The 23,944-nt window shown below is 37.2% G+C and overlaps 2 protein-coding genes across 4 annotated transcripts in view; one reads left to right on the top strand and one right to left on the bottom strand.

Annotated features, from left to right (window-relative positions):
- Positions 1 to 15,701, bottom strand: part of LOC124889609 (glycine, alanine and asparagine-rich protein-like) — a 56,024-nt gene extending 40,323 nt beyond the window's left edge. The window contains exons 1-2 of the mRNA XM_047401576.1: positions 15,653 to 15,701; positions 14,783 to 14,865 (exon numbers count right to left, since the gene is read on the bottom strand). Of these exons, the coding sequence (XP_047257532.1) occupies positions 14,783 to 14,865; positions 15,653 to 15,701 (132 nt within the window). The remainder of the gene's footprint in view (positions 1 to 14,782; positions 14,866 to 15,652) is intronic.
- LOC107850364 (ABC transporter D family member 1) overlaps positions 12,898 to 23,944 on the top strand; it is a 52,133-nt gene continuing 41,086 nt past the window's right edge. The window contains exons 1-3 of one of the 3 annotated variants that reach the window (XM_047401788.1): positions 12,898 to 13,067; positions 14,786 to 14,898; positions 19,585 to 19,694. In XM_047401788.1, the coding sequence (XP_047257744.1) occupies positions 19,633 to 19,694 (62 nt within the window). In that variant the 5' untranslated portion in view covers positions 12,898 to 13,067; positions 14,786 to 14,898; positions 19,585 to 19,632. Of the gene's footprint in view, positions 13,068 to 13,139; positions 13,283 to 14,785; positions 14,899 to 19,584; positions 19,695 to 23,944 lie in introns of those variants that run through there. The other 2 variants (XM_047401787.1, XM_047401789.1) reach the window with 2 other exon arrangements.

Raw genomic sequence — 23,944 nt, 5'->3', positions numbered from 1 at the left:
AATATCAATCCTATGGTGGCACGTAGTTTCGAAGAAATACCACATTTCCTGCTCGGTGCTAAATACTACTCCCAGACACAAGCTCAGGACGCGTTAGGAAATCCACCACAAACATCACAAGGGTCTATCATGAAGACCAAATCAAATCTCTTTCTCATTTATCAAATCATAATCAATTTATGGATTCCTAAGCCGACTCAAATCAAATCAACCTTTCTCAACATCAAAATGTATCAATTCATTAAATTATGACAACATCAATAACTTTGAGGAAATATCAAGACTCATTGTAACAACTCTATATCATGAATCAATATACTAAATAATCTAATTTGTCATAAGGAAGCTTAAAGGTTGACACATATCTTGAAAGCACTTGAAATATCAACTCATGGTAGAAATATGAAACTCACAATATTAAATATCAAGTCATAACTTAGGAACTGTAAAATAATCATGTATAACAAAACTTGAATAATTTATATTCTCATAGTCTCATGATGAAGTAATTTGGGTATAAACCCACTTGCAAAAACATATAAATCCATAATAGAAATCAAACCTTTGGGCATAAGAACGAAAGGATTGCTCTTGTTCAAAACCCCACATACCTTAATCTTTGAAATTGGATGAATTCTAGTGCTTAAGACTCTATCCGCACTTGTAATAAATGATTCTTGAAGCCCACACTATGAGGAACTTGATTCTTGAAGAAATCTTGAAGATTTATGGATGATTTTTGGAAGATTAAATTTTCTTGATTGAAACCCTAATATATTTTCTTATGAGAATTGGAAGAGAGAATGAAGAAATTAGGGTTGGATGGAGATTCTCATATATATAGGGGCCTCCAAAAGATGGAAAAAGACAAAAATACCCTTGCAAAAATGTCCTTTAATTGCTGAAAAAATAGCTAACGACATTTGTGACAAGTCGTCATGAAATATCGTCACAAAAGGGTGGATTTTATGATTTTCAACTTAAGGTTGACGACATTTTGTGACAAGTCGTCACAAAATGTCATCACAAAATATTGGATTTTGTGACTTTCTGCTTATATTGACGATATTTTGTGACAAGCCATCAGGCTTGTGACAAGTCGTCACAAAATTTTCAGGCTGACACGTTGAAGTAAAATGGGCATAACTCTTTGCTCCGATATTGGATTTTGGCGAAATTGGTAACGTTGGAAAGATAATTCAATTATCTATCTTTTGGTAGGTCATATGCTCAATAATTAGTAGTATAACAAGAGATATGCTCATTTGAAGTTGAATATAGCAATATCCTTCCTAAGAATTCAATCGGTAAGGAATGCTTTGATTCACCTAATCGCTAGGACATCTTTGAGGTCTTAATACACATCACCCTTGCTCAGAAAACAAACAAAGCACTATAATTTATTTTTCATGAGCTTGAGTCATGGTTGCACTATTGGTTAGAGTCTCGGGGTATTACAATATCTCCCCCTCGGAAACATTCATCCTCGAATGTTGCCTGATAGGCCAAGAACAAGAGAAAATACGGATGTATAGCTAGAATGACTCACTCAAAGGGCTTACTTCACTCAATACCTTTGTACACCATACAAAATGCATGAATTCGTGATGGAAGTAGACACACAGCTGAATCTTTAATAAGAAGAGGGCGGAATTAAGAAAGAATGGCACCTTCTGCTTGCTTCAAACTCACAGAAAAGAGGTGAGGGTACTTGGCTCACATATCAGCTTCGTCTTTCCAAGTAGCACTCTCAACAGATTGATTTCTCCAAATCACTTTAACCAAAGGAACTTCTTTGTTCCTTAGCCTACGGATCTTAAAATCCAAAATCTCAACCAGAATCTCCTTAAATGAAATGCTATCCTGAATATCTAAGCTTTCAGAAGAATCAACCACGATAGAATCACCAATACACTTATTAAGCATAGAAACATAGAATACCGGATGAACGCTAGATAAATTCGCAGGTAACTCCACCTCATATGCTACTTTCCCAACACGGCTCAGAATCCTGTACGGACCAACATAATGGGGACTAAGCTTTCCCTTCTTCCCAAATCTATTCACCCCTTTCATGGGTGAAATCTTCAAGTACACCAAATCATTAACATTAAACTCAAGATCTTTTCTTCTCACATCCGCATACGACTTTTGATGACTTTGAGCGGTCTTCAATCTTTTTCGATCAACTTAAATTTTTCCATAGCCTCAAACACCGCATCAGGCCCAATCACAGTTCCTCTCCTACTTCAAACCAACCTATTGGCGATCTACATCTTCTCTTATACAAAGCTTTGAGCGGGGCCATTTGAATACTATCATGGAAACTATTGTTATACGCAAACTTGATCAATGGCAAGTGCTCATCCCAACTACCTTTAAAATCAAGCGCACATGCCCTCAACATATCTTTTAAAGTCTGAATAGTCCACTCAGCCTAACCATTTTCTTGCGGATGGAAAGCAGAACTTAGACGAACTTGGGTACCGAGACCCTTCTGAAAAGCCCTCCAAAATTGGGAAGTAAACTGAGTACCCTTATCAGAGATAATAGCCAAAGGAACTTCATGAAGTCTAACGAATTCTCGAATATACAATCTAGCATAATCCTTAGTTATATAAGATGAGTGCACTGGCAAGAAATAAGCTGATTTAGTCAACCAGTCTACTACAACCCAAATCGAATCATGATGACGATCAGAAGGAGGCAAACCAATTACGAAATCCATATTTACTTCTTTCCACTTCCAAGTAGGAATGCTAAACTCTTACATTACACCACCAGGCCTTTGGTGCTCTACCTTAACCTATTGACAAGTAGAACACTTTGCCACAAATCCTGCTATGTCTTTCTTCATACCATTCCACCAATAGATTTCCCTCAAATCACGGTACGTCTTGGTAGCATCGGGATGAATAAAGTATCGTGCACCATGCGCTTCCCCCATAATTCTCTATCGTAGATCATCAACATCGGGAACACACAATCTACCTTGCCATCTTAACACGCCATCTCCCCCTTGGGAGAAAACCTCTACCTTTTGGTCTTTAACTGACTCCTTCAGTCTGACCAAACTAGGATCTCTGTCTTGCTTCTCCTTTACCCATGAGACCAAAGAGGACTCAAAGCTACTCTGAACTAACATACTTCCTTCAGCGGAATCAAGCAATATAATACCCAACCTAGCTAAACCATGCACATCATGAGCCAATTATTTCTTATCATTCTCTACATGAGCTACACTACCCATAGACAACCTGCTAAGAGCATCTGCCACAACATTGGCCTTACCCGGGTGATACAACACACTCATATCATAATCTTTTAATATCTCCAACCACCGTCTCTGCCTAAGGTTCAACTCCTTTTAGGTGAACACATACTGCAAGCTTTTATGGTCCGTAAGGACATCAACATGGACACCATACAGATAATGTCTCCAGATTTTCAAAGCAAAAATTACAGCTGCTAATTCAAGATCATGGGTTGGGTAATTCTTCTATGAGGCTTCAACTGTCTAGAGGCATAAGCTATAACTTTACCCCTCTGCATCAACACACAACCCAAACCAACTCTAAAAGCATCACAATACTCCACAAAACCATCATTACCATCAGGTAAAGCTAACACTGGGGCTGAAGTGAGTCGAGTCTTCAACTCCTAAAAACTCTTCTCACAGGCATCTATCCATTGAAACTTAACTTTCTTTTGGGTCAAACGGGTCATGGGGGATGCAATGGAAGATAATCCTTTAACAAAATGATTGTAGTAACCAGCTAGACCCAAGAAACTCCTAATGTCAGATGGGGAGGTAGGTTTAGGCCAATTCTTTATAGTTTTTGTCCTTTGGGGATCGACTCTAATGCCTTCGACGGAAACAATGTGACCTAGAAAAGCAACTGACCTTAGCCAAAATTCATACTTTCTAAATTTAGCAAATAATTGATGATCTCTAAGACTTTGCAAGACAATTCTAAGATGGTCGGCATGATCATCCTCTCTTTACGAATACACAAGAATATCGTCTATGAATACAATGACAGGCAAATCCAGATACTGCTTGAATACTCAGTTCATCAGATCCATAAAAGACGCTAGAGCATTGGTTAACCCAAAAGACATGACCAAGAGCTCAAAATGACCATAACGGGTTCGGAAGGTTGTCTTTGGAATATCACATTCCCTAACCCTAAGCTGGTGATAGCCGGATCTAAGGTCTATTTTTTAGAAGTAGATCGCACCTTGTAACTGATCAAACAAATCATCAATTTGAGGAAGAGGGTACCTATTCTTGATAGTTACCTTGTTGAGTTGACGGTAATCAATGCGCATACGCAATTTACCATCTTTCTTACACATGAATAGAACAGGTGCAAAATATTGGGTCTAATAAAGTCTTTATCTAAGAGATCTTTGAGTTGCTCCTTTAACTCTTTAAGTTCTGCGGAAGCTATATGGTACGGAGAAATGAAAATAGGCTGAGTGCCGGGAGGGATATCAAACCAGAATTTTATCTCTCTATTAGGTGGGACCCCTGGGAGATCTTCTGGGAAAACATCGGGAAACTCATTAGCAATGCTAACTAACTGAATAGTCGGAGTCTCGGACTTGAGGTCATTAACTTGAACTAGGTGATAGATATAACCCTTGGAAATCAACTTCCTAGCTTTGAGGTAGGATATGAAATGGCTCTTCGGAGTTACAGAACTCCCGGACCACTCAAAAATGAGCTCATCAGGAAACTAAAAATTGACCACGTGGGTATGACAATCTATAGATGCATAGCACGAGTGAAGCCAATCTATATCCAAAATGACGTCAAAATCAACCATATCTAGCTCAATCAAATCAGCACATATGAACTGATGAAGGACAGTGACGAGACACTTCTTATATACTCTCTTAGCAATAATAGATTCTTCTACCAGGGTAAAAACTAGAATAGGCTTTGGAATCCGTTCAGGGTCCATCTCAAAATTTACAGCAACTAGAGGTGTCACATAAGAGAAACTCGAATCAGGGTCCATCAATACATACACATCAAAATAAAAAACACGGATCATACCAGTGACAACATTTGGAGAGTCCTCCTACTCCTGGCAAAGTGGTATAGCATAAAAGCAATTCTGGCGCGAACCACCGCAGTACTAGAAGAGATACCCTGAGGAAGAACTAGGCGGACTAAGGGAGCGGGGTCACTAGTAGCCTAACTCTGGGGACGAGCATCTCGACTCCCCTATCTAACATACGGACAATCTCTAAGTCGGTGGCCTAACTTTCCACAACCCAAGAAACCCCTCTGATCAATAAAACACTCGCCAAAATGATCTCTACCACACTTGGCACATGAAGGAGGACGAGGTATGTTACACTTTCCTGAGACCTAGATGGGATAGGCATGTTCCCCTGGTCCTGCCTGCTTCTAGGCATGAGAGCACTAACTGAGGAAAGCGCGGGCATAAATGGACATCCCTGGAATTGAGGGCGGTTCCCTCCATGGAATTTGGACTAATCGGATCCCTACTGCTCTGATCTAGCTACTTTATTCCCTCTTACTCTCTCTCTCTCTTTCACCTTATCAGCTTTAATCTGTTGGGCATGTATCATCAATCGAGAAAGGTCCATCTCCCTATTAAGCATAACAAATCTACACTCTTTCACAACATAACTCGACACGCCAGTCACAAACTTACTCATGATGGTCCTGGAGTCAGCCATCATACTAGGAGAATATTTAGATAACTGATTAAATCTAAGACAATACTCCTTAACAGTCATGGAGCCTTGTCTCAAATTTATGAATTCCTCTATCTTTTCTTCCCTCATCTCAAGAGAAAAGAACCTGCCCAAAAACGTATCCTGGAATAACTGCCAAGTCATGGAAGCAGCATCCTTCCCTCTACTTATCCTCCATATCTCCACCCAATCATATGCAACATCTTTCATTCGATAGGCCATTAATTCAACACTCTCCTCCTCAGTCACGTGCATAATCTGGTGATCTTTCTCACTTCATCCAAGTACATCTGTGGGTCTTCACCGACCTTCGACCCATAGAACTCAGGCAGATTCATCCGCATAAAGTCACGAACCCGAGCTGCAGCAGAATTATTCTCTTGCAGAGATAGAACAGTAGCCTGGGCGTTAGCTTGAGTATTGGAGGTAACTGCCTGGGCTAACGCCTAAAAAGCTACCCGAAATTCCGCATGAGACATATGCTCGTTCAAGGGATCAACGGGTTGAGGTTGCTCTTTGTTTCTACGAGCTCGATGAGGAGGTTATTTTTGGTATAATAGAGCACGAGTTAATCGTAGATAAAGAGATAGTTGTAGGCACGATAAACTTTAGAAAGAAAGAAATAACTTTTCCTAAAATATTCCGTAGCCTCTTTCTCATAGATATGGTGCGCTACACACCGATGATCAAGACTCTACGTAACACGGCTTTTCAGACTTCCTAGGACTCCTTAAACCTTAGGCTCTGATACCAAGCTTTGTAATACCCCAAAATTCATCCCAAGACGCCAAACGGTGCTTAGGGCTACACGTAGCCCCAAGCTAACCCTCGGAGCCAGATACTACCTCAAGGAATTCAATTCAACAATAGTCATGCACAACAAAGAGATATACCACATCGGGTTCAAGAGAAATATAAGAGAATACTAGACTGTACAACCAAAATATATTGAATGTCTGTACATACCAACCCTCTAGTCTGACAAAGCCTCTATACATCAAAATCAAGGAGCCATTAGGACAAACCCCAAACTGACTCAAACAGTACTGAAAGTTATAACAACAGAATGATATCACAAAAATATAGACACGGTCCTCGAACCATGAGGACTTACCACTGAGGGAACGTAGTTGAGGCACTCGAATATCGCTAACGTGGCTGCAGCTAAGTACCTGAACCTACTTTACTAGAAAATATAGCCCATAGAAAAATATATGGGTCAGCACTTTGGAATGTACTGAGTTTGTGGGGGTGCATGCAACAATACAAATATCATCATCAATTTAATAAAAAATGCATATGTACAATGATGGCTCACTTGGCTTGAGTTTGATTCAAACATACTTTTCATGATCTTATAGTAAATAAATCATATGATAAAAACCTCATAAATCATCATAAATAACTCAACTCTTCAACTCAAGACTCGGAGTGACTCGGTGATTCAAGAAACTCAACTCTTATGGACATGGGAGGTTCTTATAACCGACATAAACTATGTGAACTACATAGAGTCCAACATTTTACCTTCCTAAGGAGAGAACCCCATATTGGTGGGAGCGTCGTACTCTTTCCAGGGAGCACAACCTAAATTTAGTGATTACAATCTCATACTCGGCCTCTGGCCCACAATTATCAGTATCAATCCTACGGTGGCACGTAGTTTTAAAAAAATACCACATTTCCCGCATGGTGCTAAATACTACTCCCAGACACAAGCTCAGGACGCGTTAGAAAATCCACCACAAATATCACAAGGGTCTATCATGAAGACCAAATCAAATCTCTTTCTCATTTATCAAATCATAATTAATTTGTGGATTCCTAACCCAACTCAAATCAAATCAATCTTTCTTAACATCAAAATGTATCAATTCATTAAATCATAACAACATCAATAACTTTGAGGAAATATCAAGACTCATTGTAACAACTCAATCCCATGAATCAATATACTCAATAATCCAATTTGTCATAAGGAAGCTTAAAGCTTGACACATATCTTGAAAGCACTTGAAATATCAACTCATGGTAGAAATATGAAATTCACAATATTAAATATCAAGTTATAACTTGGAAATTATAAAATAATCATATATAACAAATCTTGAACAATTTATATTCTCATAGTCTCATGATGAAGTAATTTGGGTATAAACCCACTTGCAAAAACATATAAATCCATAATAGAAATCAAAGCTTTGGGCACAAGAACGAAAGGATTGCTCTTGTTCAAAATCCCACATACCTTAATCTTTGAAATTGGATGAATTCTAGTGCTTAAGACTCTATCCGCACTTGTAATAAATGATTCTTGAAGCCCACACTATGAGGAACTTGATTCTTGAAGAAATCTTGAAGATTTATGGATGATTTTTGGAAGACTAAATTTTCTTGATTGAAACCCTAATATATTTTCTTAAGAGAATTGAAAGAGAGAATGAAGAAATTAGGGTTTGGATGGGGATTCTCATATATATAGGGGTCTCCAAAAGATGGAAAAAACCAAAATACCCTTGCAAAAACGTCCTTTAATTGCTGAAAAATTTAGCTGACGACATTTGTGACAAGTCGTCACGAAATGTCGTCACAAAAGGGTGGATTTTATGATTTCTGTCTTAAGGTTGATGACATTTTGTGACAAGTCGTCACAAAATGTCGTCACAAAATATTGGATTTTGTGACTTTCTGCTTATGGTGACGACATTTTGTGACAAGCCGTCAGGCTTGTGACAAGTCGTCACAAAATGTCATCACGAAATTTTCAAGCTGACATGCTGGAGTAAAATGGGTATAACTCTTTGCTCCGATATCAAATTTTGGTGAAATTGGTATCGTTGGAAAGATAATTCAATTAGCTATCTTTGGTAGATCATACGATCAATAATTCATAGTATAACGAGAGATATGCTCCTTTGAAGTTGAATATGACAATATCTTCCCAAGAATTCAATCGATAAGGAATGCTTTGATTCAGCTAATCGCTAGGACATCTTTGAGGCCTTGATACACATCACCCTTTCTCAGAAAACAACCAAAGCACTATAATTTATTTTTCATGAGCCTGAGTCATGGTTGCACTATTGGTTAGAGTCTCGGGGTATTATAGTATCGACACCATCTTCATGGTCCCTCGACCTTATCAATTCGAACCTATCAAACTTAACTGCGCAATGCAAGATCTTATTTGAATAATCAATGCCTAATCGGTTAAAAACTGCATTCACAAATTCATTATACTTTGGGTGTGTTGTCACTATGACCTTATTAGTAATACTAACTCCCACACATGAAAATAGATTCATCCATCTGTATGCACCTTATTCTTCCTAGCCCATCTATGACTTAATTTGAATGAACAGATGATTAACTTGTTGCAACAGATGACACATATATTAAAATCATCAAACAATTATAAGCATTTGTTACAACAAATGATAAATATATTGCAACAGATGATTTATCAAACACACACACACACATATATATATATACATTTGTTACAACAGATTGACAATATGTTATAAATTATAAAACATATTAGATATATTTTGTAACAAATTAACCATCCGTTGGATTTATTTTAAATCAATTTTCTTTTTGAAATAAAATAAAGATAAAATATTGTATTTAGATCCGTTATTTTAATTTACATAATTGAAAAGTCACCAGTTTTATTAAAGTAAGGGGTGTAATTATACATAACTCTACTTCTAGATATGAATTATCCGGATTTGGACAAGCGGAAACATCAAAAGCAGATTCATGAACTCCGGTGGGAGTTGGGCACCATGAGAGCAAGGCTGAGAAGGGCCCTGCTGCTGCCGGATAACGATTGGTTGGTTGACAATAATAATAATAGTAATAATAATAATAATAATAATAATTAGGCTATATTTTTTCTTTTAGCGTATGTATTTTCTTTTATTTTATCGGATCTACCTAAGGGAGGAACCTAATGCATGTTTTGTTTTTTATTGTATATTTGTATATAATTGATTCAAAAATCTATGTTAGATCGACTTTGGATTTTTAATTCTTATTTAATTTTCATTCTGTCTGTTCCTTATTCTCAACATATCGACGGTTGAAGGTAGGGATTGAGCATTTGTGAAAACGGATGGTTAATTTGTTGCGACAGATGAATCATATATTGCAACAGATGGTTATTAATAAAAAATATTATTATTGCTATTGAAAGGGTGAAAAGTCATGACTTTTCGATTATTTAATATAAAAAATAGTTTGTGAATAAATAATAAGGAAATAAATGATAAATACAATTTATAACTGTAGAAAAATGGTTATTTAATTTTAATAATTGATGTTAATATTAAATAGGAGAGAAGTCGTGACTTTTCACCATTTTTAATTTTAATTTATATAAAAAAAAGGCACCAATTTGGATTAATTAAGGTATATGATGATTATTAAAAAAGAGGTGAACAGTTGTGACTTTTTATCTAAACAGCTAATGAATCAAATTCCCTATCTATTACAACTGATGAATCAACTGTTAGAAGAAATGAAAAAAACTCTTTCAACAGATGGTCCATTTGTCGCAACAGATATTCCATATGTTGGAACAGATGATAAATTAGTTACGACAGATAGGTTATCTGTTGCAACATATGGACCATCTGTTGCAACAGGTAAATAAAACAGTTATTATTAAAAGAAATAATTATTGAAAAAGTGAGAGGTCTTCTATTATTTAATTGAGAGAAAAACGATCATTTAATTTTAAGAACTAATTAATATTAAGAAGCTGAAAAGTCATGACTTGTTACAATAATTAAAAAATCACCAGTTTGATTTAATGAAGTCATTTCTTTTTACTAAAAAATAAAAAGTCGGCAGTTTGAATGTAATTAATAAAATGGAGGTGAACAGTTGTACCTTTTTGCCTACCACATTCAAATTAAATCCTCTATAAATAGGTCCCTGCTTACTTTTCATTCTATTTCACTTTATTTATTTATTGCATCTTGTCTTTCATATTACATCGTCAACCACTTTTCTTCAAAGAGCATATTTCTTTCTCGTTGAGGTAAGTTTTTTTGGAGTGTGTAAATCTACCAGTTAGTAGTATTCGTTGTATTACATTCAGACTCTTTTTTTTTTTTACCTTTGTATTATATTTTTTGTCTATTCATGTGTGTTCTAGATATGCCTGATCCTAGACATTGCTATTCTGTACGATACCGTACGGGAACTTCAGAGTCAGGTTAATGACCTGCAGTGGGAGTTGGGTGCCGTGAGAGCAAGGATGCTCCGAGAGATAGGAGGGTCCTGCTACTGCCGACTGCCGATTGACCGGCTGACAACAACAACAACAACAACAACAACAATAATAATAATAATAATAATAATAATTAGGCTATGCTTTTTTGTTTTAGCGTATGTATTTTTGTTTTTCTATATCGTATCTACCTACCTAATGTATTTTGTTTTTATTTAATGAAAAATTTATGTTTGGTCTAGTTTGCTTTTTTAATTCTTATTTAATTTTTATTCTGTTTATTTCTTCTTCTCAACAAACATGTCGACGATTGGATGTAAGGAACAATTTTGAATCTAGTAGCAATAGCAAGAGTTTTGAGTTCTTTCAACAGATGTACCATCTGTTGAAACAGATTGGTTATCTGTTGGGTTTATGGCGAAAACTGTATTGTGTTGTTCCAAACAGATTACCCATCTGTTGCAACAAGTGACTAATCTAGTTTAACACATGAGTCCTCTGTTGCACCAGATAACTCGTCTGTTGCAACAGATGACCATCTGTTTGATTCATGTTACGGGCACTATAAAATCATAGACATGAATCCAACATATGAGTCTTCCATTGCAACAGGTGACGCATCTGTCGCAACAGATGAGTGATCTATTTAAACAGATAACTCTTATATTGGATTCATGTTCGGGTTTTATTCATTGTTGAAAAAATAGCAGTAGCAATGTACCCAGATTACAAATTCAGCTAAAAATCATAATTTTACTTACCAAAGTCACCTATGAAGTAATGCCAAAGTGATGTATGAAACAAAATTTGACCTAAAAAATTGGTCAAGTACCAACAGTAGCAGTAAAAACCAACAATAATGGTCAACAAGAAGAAGATAGAGGTGATAATGAAGAAGATGATGATGATAATGAAGAAGAACATGATGAATAAAGTAGCAATAATAATGAACAACAAAAATTGTGAAGAGAGAGAAAATAATAATGAATGAGAAGAGAGAGAAATACATCTTTTTTTTCCCTCTATTTTCTGATATATTAAGTTAATATTTGGATCAAACTATAAATTTAAAAACTTGTGAATTATTCTCAAACTTTTTCAACTTTCCTAATCCGTAATAAAGTAATTTAAAACTCTAAGATACAATTTTCAAAATGGTAAAACAATTAAAATATGCGAAAACACCAAAAGAGTCCTCAAAATAGAAGTTCTGGTGGTAAATTAAGAAATTACAAATAGGCAACAACCATCCAATATTCAACTTAGGGATGTGCATCGGTCGGTTCGGTTCGATTTTATGTGTTATTGGTTCGATTTATCGGTTTTTGATTTTTAAATATGTAAAACCAATAACCAACCAATAAGATATTTTCTTATCGGTTTTGATTTATCATTTTTTGGTCCTTAACGATTCGATTTTCGGTTTAACCAATAAGAAAATACTTATAAAATAGAAATAGTAATAACTAACATAAAAAACGAAATCTTAGTTACCGTCAAAATCCTACGCAATACATTTTAATTTACAAGAATCTTCAAACTCGAACTGAATGTTAGTTAAAATAAAAATTAAATCTTAATTGTTGGAAGCTATAAATGCTTCAAGCTTTTCAATACGATAATAGTCGAGCTTTATATTGTACCTTTGTTGCTCTGAATAAATTAATACTCTGTGAATCATTTAATTATAAATAAGTAGTACATATAATATATATGTACATATACATATCTATCTATCTCTATGAATAGATATACAGAGAGATATTTATACATATATAAAATAAATAGCGATAAAATAATAATATAGTGTATCCTTATTAGGTAAACTAAAATCGAAATCAAACCATTTATTCAATAAATATTTTATAAAACCAATAAAAAATCATTAATCCAATAACCCAATACCAATAAACTAATAATATTCTTATGATTTAATTTATGATGCTTCAATTTTTGCACACCCCTAAATTCAACCGAAGCTGTAACAATAGTCTGTATACATACCCTGAGAAAGGCCATCACTTTTTCTTCTCTCATCATCTTCGATCATCTATTCATATTCATCTCCTAACGCCTTCTCCAAAATCCAGTAAGTATTTATTACTTGTACAACACTGTTTCTTTCCTACAATTTCCTCACTCCCCTATTATTCCGGAAATTTGTTATTTGTTGCAACTTTTCATATTTATTGTTGTTATTATTATTATTATTATTAAAGATTCTAGGGCTTCACCAGTTGATTCAAGAGTCGCTGGGTTTATTGCCAATCGTCAATTCAATAGTTTTTCTGGTTTAAGATTCAGGTCACTTGTTAATTTGCTGCTATTCTTTTCTCGATTCAACAAGTTGGTGTGATTGATTCTTTTTTATTTTAATATAATTAATCAAATGCTGATTTTGATTTAAACCGACCCTTTTCAAGAATGAGAGTTCTTTTGTGTATACTGAGGCCAACGTATTTTCTGATGTGTATCGCTAAAGTTCTTGTCTCTTGTTGCTTTCCTTTTTTTTTTTTTTTGATATCACCATGGTGTCGGGCCAGCTAGCGCACTAATTCCATGGGCCACCTCCCACTTGGAACAGTTACCAACTAACTCTGGCTACCTAGGCTAGAACAATTAGGTGCTATAATTCCCCTCGCCCTGTTTGGAGTTCAATATTTTTGTGTAAGTAGATAGGACATAAACAGTGTGATTGATGATGCTCATTGAGATTCAGCGGAGGAATGCTGCAATAGGGTATTTGTTTTATTGAACTTTGTCAAAAAATTTAATGAATGCAATGCATTGTTGATAATTCATTTGCTTGTTTCCTTGTCATTAATAAGTAGTTTGTCGTTACGTGAAAGTTTGTACCTTCATTTATTAATTAATTCTGTCTTATAGCAACAAAGTTGTTACTAAACGTGGAAACTGCACGCTAAACTTTTCAATTTAGTTGATTGTGAAAGCTTAAAGCATGTAAATTCTAGATTGTTTGCTAAGAGTTATGTACTTCTTGGCATTGAGAAAACTTCCCTTGGACACATAGAAGTTTTGAGTCTCAAAATTGAGACAACATCAATAAAAAGATGCAAGAAGATTTTGAAATCACTTACTGTTGATTTGAGTAGTGTCAAGAATGAAACAAATAGCTGTTTTGTTGTATTCAATTAATTGAATTAAGTGGTATTTTCTTTAGATCTAATAAATCACAGCAACTCAATTTTGATACCAGTGTCACCTCAGCCTCATGCCAGTTTAATCTCATCATTTTTGTAATTAAAAATCTCAAAGTTGCTTCGCTTTTGCTGTGTAGCTGCATTTAGTTTTCCTTATCAAATGTCAACTCAAATATAGGGTATGATATTGATGGAGGAAGTTTCTAGGTTTCTAAGATCCACCCTCTATGATGATGCCGAGTATGATTGGTGATTATAGAGGAAAATAGTGCAGGAGTGGGGGAATGATGTTGATCATCTTATCAGGAGCTGTTCACCTGAGCATATCCGAATGATGTTGATCATCTTATTGGGAACTTCACCTGAGCATATCCGCTTAGGATCGGATTGAGTGTTTTGTCTTCACATGGGGTCAAGGCATGCTCGAGATAAACGATTTACAAATATTATTTTGTCAATGTATGTGCGATCTGAAAACTATCAATTGTGATCTTGTTTTGAGATCAAAATGGTATGATCTTGCTATTAATGGATCCGCTACTTGTGTGTGGTTACCATCAGCATTCCATGTCTGGACTTCCATGGTCTCTATGTTATTTCTATGTGAATCAAATCATTGACTAAATCAAGTTTTTTAATTTACAAGTACAGCTGTTGCTTTGAGACGGTCAACTCTGCCGGAGACATTTTGCACCGCATTACGCATGGCAGCCGTTTTGCAATGAGCTGAAGTTCATCCATCAAATTCACTTAAAAGAAGTATGTTTTTTTACTGATTTCTTTATTTGATGGGGCTTGGTTATATTTTTCGTAACTTCAAAGCTAGCCTTCTATCACCATCCTTGAGTGATTTTTTTCCCCTGCGGCCCATTAATGTGTGCCAACAGGCTCATTGACTAATTTTTGTAATTATGAATGAAGTGCCATATAGATTTGATGAGCTACTTGATCAGGACTTTGATTCCCTTGGAAATAGTTGCATCTTGTCAGGTTTTCATTTGTCTGATCCATATGAGGTCACGATTGACACTGTCGAATGCTAAGATTGAGAAGAAGAAGACTGATGGAAAATTAAAAAGTTACTATAAAAGACCAAATTATTCCTAGTAACTAATCCATTAATTAAAAATTACCTGTGAGTATATTTATGATAAGTTACCTGTGGGTATAGTGGCTATGTTAAAGTGAACTTGGCTGCAGATATTGGAAGGGAATAGCAAAGGTGAAATTCATTAGTAAAGACAGACAAACCAGCGGACTAGCTGCTGGGAAAGGGAGGTCCAACAGATCAGAGACCAGAGAGTAAAGATAAGAGAGAAAAGAAAGAATCTAGACAGAATTGAACAATCTAGGTGCTACCAGTGAAGTGGAAAGAATAGTGTAAAAGTAGGATGATGTTGGTTCTGCCAACAAGGTTTCGATGAAGGCAATGGTTACTTTGGTGTATCTGAATCGATGCTGGTGGCTACTTCATATAATTCTAATTATCTAGTTTCTGATTTCAGACTTTTACCTCCCATTGGCTCATGATGTATCAAAACAATCTCCCACTCCCTAACCATTGTTGCAGAAATTTGAACACTGATCCTCTTTTATATATTGGTAGCCACATTAAGAAAAGCCAAACACCAGTAAAACCCATAATGCTGAACCTTCATTTTGTGGTTAAAAAGTACGATTGGATATAACACTTCTTCCATTTGGATTATTACAGCTCAATGGATCATCACATACTATTGAAGCAATGGATGGTTTAGTGCCCTTAAGTATATGATATGCTTATCTATTTCTTTTCTGTATAGGCTAATTGGGCAGAAATTATTGTATTTTCCTTTTTTTTTTGCCCGTGTACTTGTTAATACTTATTTAGGTTATGATTGTCGAAGTTGGAGTCACCTATGCTGAAAATATAGATAAAGAATTTATTGTTTTTATCTTAAAATATTGCTGTCATGGGGATTTTCTGATTTGAGTAATCGAAAGCCATGTCCTGATGTCACCTTGGTACGGTAAGATACTCATGAATGTCAAAAGCAAGTAAATGTAATGTTGCTCAGTAATAATTAGCCGGTCAGAGGATGCTGGATACCAAACAACAACAACAACAAACCCAGTGTATTCCCACCTAGTGGGGTCTGGGGGGGTAAGATGTACGCAGTCCATACCTCTACCTCTGATGAAGTAGAAAGGCTGTTTCCGAAAGACCACCGGCTCAAGGCACGAGATACCACACAAACACATAGTAAAGCACAGAAGCAGATTACATAACATAAATACGGCACTCATAAGTATTATAAAACAGAGGAAAGCAGAGGAAAGCACACAGATTCGTAATAAAACATGGAACACAGAACACGGAATCATAACAGGAATAAAACCCCCACCAAGTAATTCCCTACACTAGCGACCCAAACTGGCCCTAATCCTCTGCCGTAATTCGCGTCTTCCAGACCTTCCTATCTAGGGTAATGTCCTCGGTGAGCTGTAACTGTTCCATGTCCCGCCTAATCACCTCCCCCAGTACTTCTTCGGCCTACCCCTACCCCGCCTAAAACCATCCAACGCTAGCCTCTCACACCTACGGACCGGGGCATCCATGCCCCTCCTCTTCACGTGTCCGAACCATCTCAATCGTGCTTCCCGCATCTTGCACTCCACTGAAGTCACACCAACCTTCTCCCGAATAGTCTCATTCCGAACTCTATCCCCTCTAGTCAGTCCACACATCCAGCGCAACATCCGCATTTCTGCCACCTTCATTTTTTGGATGTGGGAGTTCTTAACTAGCCAACACTCCGCTCCATACAGCAAGGCCGGACGGACTACCACCCTGTAGAGTTTGCCTTTAAGCTTAGGCGGCACCTTCTTATCACACATCACCCCCGACACGAGTTTCCACTTCATCCATCCCGCCCCAATACGGTGCGAGACATCCTCGTCAATCTCACCGTTACTCTGAATCACGGACCCAAAATACTTGAACTTATCCCTCTTACATACCTCCTGTGCTTCCAGCTTCACTACTACCTCATTCTCCCGCCTCACGTCATTAAACTTGCATTCCACATACTCTGTCTTGCTTCTGCTCACCCTGAACCCTTTAGACTCAAGAGTTCGCCTCCACACCTCTAATTTGTCATTCACACCCCCTCGAGTCTCATCTATCAGAACTACATCGTCTGCAAAAAGCATACACCACGGCACCTCCCCTTGAATACGCCGCGTCAACACATCCATCACCAACGCAAACAAAAAGGGACTAAGAGTAGATTCCTGATGCAATCCTGTCAGGACAGTGAAATGCTCTGAGTCTCCTCCCGCCGTCCTCACCTGGGTTTTCGCTCCATCATACATATCCTTAATTACTCTGATATATGCCTGAGGTACTCCACTCACCTCCAAGCATCTCCAAAGCACCTCCCTGGGGACTTTGTCGTAAGCCTTTTCCAGGTCGATAAACACCATGTGCAGATCCTTCTTCCTTTCCCTATACTGCTCCACCAACCTCCGTACCAGGTGGATTGCCTCCGTCGTCGAGCGGCCGGGCATAAATCCGAACTGGTTTTCCGAAATAGACACTATCCGTCTCAGCCTCACCTCGACCACTCTCTCCCAGATCTTCATAGAGTGACTCAATAACTTAATCCCCCTATAGTTATTGCAACTCTGAATGTCCCCCTTATTCTTATAGAGAGGGATCATGGTACTCCACCTCCACGCCTCGGGCATCTTTGACGTCCTGAAGATTTCATTAAACAATCCAGTCAACCACCTTACACCAGCCTCTCCAACGAACTTCCAAAACTCCACCGGTATCTCATCCGGCCCCGTCGCCCTACTCCTTCGCATCCTGCAGACAGCCTGTCTAACCTCTTCTACCTTAAAACGTCTACAATAGCTAAAATCCCGACACTCCTCTGAGTGCTCCAGTTCCCCTAACACAATAGCTCTATCCCCTTCGTCATTTAAGAGCCTATGGAAGTACGACTGCCATCTCTTCTTAATGTGGCCGTCCTCCACCAACACTCTACCGTCCTCCCCCTTAATGCACCTCACCTGATCGAGGTCACGACCCTTCCTCTCCCTAGCCTTAGCGAGTCTAAACAACTTTTTCTCCCCTCCTTTCCCCTGTAACCCTGCATACAAGCTCTCAAAAGCGGCCGTCTTAGCTGCCGTGACTGCTGACTTCGCCTCCTTCCTCGCTAGCTTGTACTCTTCCCTGTTTACCCGCTTCTCTTCTTCGTCCTTACTTTCCACCAACTTAGCATACACCCCTTTCTTGGTCCCCACTTTCTTCTCCACCTCTTCATTCCACCACCAATCCCCCCGATGGTGCCCGGCCCGGCCCCTGGAAACACCCAATACCACACTTGCATTCTCCCTGATGCACCTTGCCGCCCTGTCCCACATACTATCCACGTCCCCCCTACACTCCCACACCCCCATTCCCGCCAACCTCTCCCTTATCTCCCACGCATTCACTGGCGTCAAGCCGCCCCACTTAATTCTCGGTCTACACTCCTTACTCCTCCTCTTTCTATCCTTCTTTATACCCAAATCCATAACCAAGAGCCTATGCTGGGTCGAAAGATTCTCACTCGGGATGACTTTACAGTCCTTACACAACGCCCTATCCCCTTTCCTAAGCAACAAAAAGTCAATCTGAGTCCTGGCTATCGCGCTTCGAAAGGTGATCAGGTGCTCGTCCTTCTTCGGGAAGCCCGAGTTCACCACCACCAGCCCAAAGGCCCTCACAAACTCCAATAGGGTCGCCCCCTCTTCATTTCTCTCCCCAAAACCAAAAACACCATGCACATCACCAAAGCCTCCCGGTAGCGCCCCGATGTGCCCGTTGAAATCCCCTGCTACAACAATCTTCTCCGAACTAGGCACGCCTCTCACCACCTCTTCCAAAGCCTCCCAAAACCGCATCTTCTCCTCCCCCTCCGATCCCACTTGCGGCGCATAAGCACTACACACGTTCAGGGTAAACCCCCGAATGACCAACTTAATAGTCATCAACCTATCGTTGATCCTCTTCACCTCCACTACCTGACCTCTAAGCTCTTCATCTAAGCTCCAAAACGTGCAAATTTCTGTATTTGGTGATCTTTGGATTATCCTTTGCATCTCTTTTGCTTTCCTATCTTCTTATCCTTCACTCTTTTAGAATTTTCTAGGGAGGTGGGAGGGCTGTTTGAAGAATTAGTGAATAGGTACTACTTTTGGTATGAAATATAAAGCATTAGAAAATAGGGTGTTAAACTTATTGTGCTCCTACATGTGCCTATCATTTTCATGCTGTGGTGGTTTCATATTTAGTTCTCCTGTATAATGACAGTGGTATGCTGAACGGTGATACTGTTTACTTTTCCTGCTGTGGTTCTTGAAGTTTATATTTTCTTCATGTCCCACATTACTAATATACAAGCACTATTCCTACAGATATCAAGAATTTAGCTATTAAAGCCTGTTGGTTTGGAAGGTTTAAACATGCCTTCTCTTCAGCTTCTGCAGTTGACTGAACATGGGCGGGGCCTTCTGGCTTCTAAAAGGTATATAATATTTTCTCCATTTTGTGCTGCTAGTTCATATCTTTTTTCTTGTGTCATTGCATGTCTAGTTTTGAAATACCAAAAATAATAGCCAAAAGAAAAGAATGTTGCCAAAATTTTCTGACACTAGGGCTTTGTCCATCTCTTTTCTTTTGATAATAAGTAATGAAACCTTACTTTCCCAAATCAACAACAACAACATCATACCCAGTGTAGTCCCACAAAATGGGGTTTGGCAGAAGCATATTCAGCTATGATTCAAGTCCTCTTACTTTCATATCAGAAGTTTCTGCTTATTAACTGATTTTTACATGCGTTTATTTTTAACATCTTCAGCTATGATCATCCATTTCCTCTAAGTTGCTTGCTTAAAGATTTAACTTGTTATTTGTTTGTATTATCAATGATGTACATTTCTTAGAATTAACTCTTGTTTTATTTTAAATCCAGATGAGCATTCAGTAAACACTATCAGTCAACTGAATGACTTGTGCATTAAACCATTCGTTATTTTCATTTATTATATTAGCATTTATACTTTTTCTGATCCAATTTAGGTTTTTTCGAATCTACAGTCTTAAACTTGACACAACTCTTAAAGTTGATACTTCCTCCATCCACTTTTACATGTCTACTATTCCTAATTAAATTTTCACTTTTATGTAACTTTTAACAAATCAAGCAGGATCAACAAGCATAACAAGCTTTTAGCTTTTACACTGAAGCCTCAACAACCCGATGCATAATTTTGTAAACTTTGCCTGGAAACTAGCATACAAAAGCAATATTGAAGCAATCCAGCAAAGAACCAACAGGAACCAAAGGAAGCTTGTAAAACCTTCTCAATGAATGCATACTAATAATAGGGGTTCTCCAGAGTTTTAAATACACTACAACATACCCAATATATTCCCACAAAGTGGGGGACTGGGGAGCGTAAAGTGTACGCAGTTTGTACCACTACCTCCGAGGTGAGGTAGAGAGGCTCTTTTGGAAAGATCCCCGGCTCAAGACAAAAATATTCTAGAGGACATAATATAAGAACAAGGAACAGTAGGTAGAAATAAACAACAGATAATAAAAAATAAGCCTACCACAAAATAGTACCGCACTCGACCTCTCTGAAACAACATACATCTCTAAAACTCCAAAATCAAGACCCTACAAGCAAAGCGCTATGACAACTAACATAGATAACAAGACAAAGCACACCTATCTACTAGCACAGATGCACTCCTACCTACTACCCAACACATGTACTTAAGATATTCCCCATGTAAAGAACATATGAAGGAGTTACTGAAGTAAGAATCAAGAAGAGATGTTCCGAACAAATTGACTCAATCGCCTCAGACATATTGCTATTTTCACAAAATACTTAACATTGTCACAACCCAACGGCTGGTTAAGTGTATATAAATTCCTTCTATAGTTTTGGACAATCTTCATAACTTGAATTAGCTTTTGTGGTTGATTCGGGCGCAACATTCATTTTCTCAACATGATGGTATCAAAGTCTGGCATATCCTTGATGTTGGATACCCAATGTTGGGTCCTATGTTATATTAGTCCACTTTCTAGATATTCAGTCTTGAGTGTGCAGTTTAGGGGAGTTAGATACATGGGCCTATATGGGTTGTATCCTCTTGAAAGGTCTTGGACAATTCTCATTACTTGAGCTAAATTTTTAAATTTAGCTAGACCCAGTGTCAGCTATCTCAAGAAATTTATTTCCAAATATTTAACCTACTGTGTCTTCCGTCTCAAAATATTTTGACCTATTTCGCTACATGAATTATTTTTCCTCTAACCATAATAACTAAAAGTATTATAGACCAATACTGACTAATATAAACTAATCTTTCAGAGCTATCTATAAATTAATACATATTTTATATCTGAGAAATCCTCGAGGGCCAGTGGTGCACAAACAAGGACTCGGTGAATAATGCCCCCTCTACCCTCCCCACTTATATACCATGTTTTTGTCTAACGCAAGGTCCAACTAGTGTCATGCGCCTAATCCATACATCATGTGATGCGTTCTTACTGCTAGACCAAAGCTCTAGATCAAAAGTTAATATATATAATTTATACAATTTCAAACTTGAAATAACACTGTTTCAATGAACTGCTTCACCTTTTCACATTTTAAACTATTGCTTTCTATGTTCAGATTACACTAGACCTAATTTAACCCAAGGTTGTTAAAAGTAAAAATATGAAGAAGCATAATGTTGGGTAGGTTTGGAAAGTGTTAGAATTAGGTTTGAAATGTGAAAAAGCAGAACGGGTAGTTAGTGATATATCAAATAAAGCGTGGAAGAATATAACATTCAATAGCTTATGAGTCTTTGAACTGTTATATGCAAAAATTATTTCCAACTAAGAAAATCGAGTCTTTTGTGATGACCAAAAGACAATTTTTATTTTTATTTTTGTATGTTTTACCTTTAACACTGGTAATTTGTTCTCCAAAAGACCTAATAGAAGTATCAGAAAGATGTGAATCCATTATTATGAAATATAGAATAGGAGAAGTATCAAAAATTATAATAAATTACATGTACATTATTTTACAACCTAACCGTAAACTAATTAAGTACTAAATTCTACAAGTATTAAGACCTTCTTCAACATGCTGTTGGAGTTGACAAGGGTTCTGCTAACCTTAAAAACTTCTACGCAGAAAAACATAGAAACTTCTACACATGAAAGCAAATGTATGGTAGAATAAACGTAAAAAAATTTCTATGCAGAAAAATAAAATGAAAGCAAGCAGATTTATAATGACATGTACTTAAGAGCGGAATACAAATACAAACTTACAACTTTGAACAATGGTAGAATAGTAAGATTAAAAAAATGGTTATGGACAAAAAGAAGTACCTTTCACGTCGAAACAATGGAAAAAACACGAGCAAAAAGAAAACATATAAAAATCAGTAAAAAACATAGGAGATAGAAGAACGAAGAAAAAAGGGAGCAAAACCATCAAACCTAGAAGAAGAGAAAAAAACATAGAAAACGTAGGGTAGGATATTTGGGTGGAGTAGATAATATTGCGCAAGGGCAAAATAGAATTATGTAATATTAAGTAAAGGCATGATTGGAAAGAGAAACTAGATAACAATGGGATTATGCCAAATCATTTGTTACATAAAATAGGACTTTTCGTTGTTACCTAACCACAAAATCAAACCACGATGCAATATGTTTTAAGTAACAATCAAAACAAACATGGTATTGTTAGTAATGATAGCATACAATACCATGGATAACAACTATCCAAACAAGACATTATAGTTGCTGCAATGTTGAAGGTCACACTTATTCTTGTACAATAATCGTACTCCATCTCTATTCTTTGGACATTTTTGTCGGCTTTTAAAAGCCATATTAAACCCTGCCTGGGCTTTTTCAAAATTCCACCGAGATCTCGTTTGACCTGATTGCTCTTCCTTTGCTCATCTTACGAATAACCCCCTCAACCTTTTCAACCTTTATACGCCTACAACACCCAAAATTGCGACTCTGAGTTCTCTAAATCCTCAACACAATGTCCTTGTCTCCTTCATTCAAGAGTTTATGGAAGTATGACTGCCATCTCTATCTAATGAGTGCCTCCTCCATTGGTACCTTGTCGTCTTTGTCCTTGGTGCACTTCATCCAAATTGCTGACCCCTGTTTCTCTCGCCTTGGCTAGCTTGTACAATTTTTTATCCTTGCCCTTAGGGGCGGAGCTACTATGTTACGTGGGGTTTCGGACAAACCCAACAACTTCTACGCAGGCCTTGTACTTGCATTAAGAATTTTAGTAAATATATATAATTATGATGTCTCTCTACCTCGCCTGTGAGGTGTTGGTATGGACTGCATACATCTACCCTCCCTAGACCCAACTTTGTGTGATTATACTGGGTGTGTTGTTGATGTATATATAATTATGATAGCGCGAATCCACTAGCAATAACAACTAGATGCTTCAGTAGTAGAGTAGACCTTGGAAAGGTTTCGTGTCATCAATTGCGGGTTTGAAACCCACAGCCAACAGTTCAATTTTTTCTATTTTGCAGCTTTCTTTTTAAAACCTTCACGGTTTCTTTTTTCTCCATGTGCGTTTTTGGGAAATATATGTAAATTTATTTTAAAAAGTTATTTTTAAAAATAAAACATAAAACTAATAGTTAGAAAAAGAAAAAAGCATATATATATATGTATATATATATATATATATATATATATATATA

The sequence above is a fragment of the Capsicum annuum genome, chromosome 12 (genome assembly GCF_002878395.1).
Source record: "Capsicum annuum cultivar UCD-10X-F1 chromosome 12, UCD10Xv1.1, whole genome shotgun sequence".
NCBI lineage: Eukaryota > Viridiplantae > Streptophyta > Magnoliopsida > Solanales > Solanaceae > Capsicum > Capsicum annuum.
Note: the sequence above shows the minus strand (reverse complement) of the source record. Positions and strands in the feature narration are given on the sequence as shown.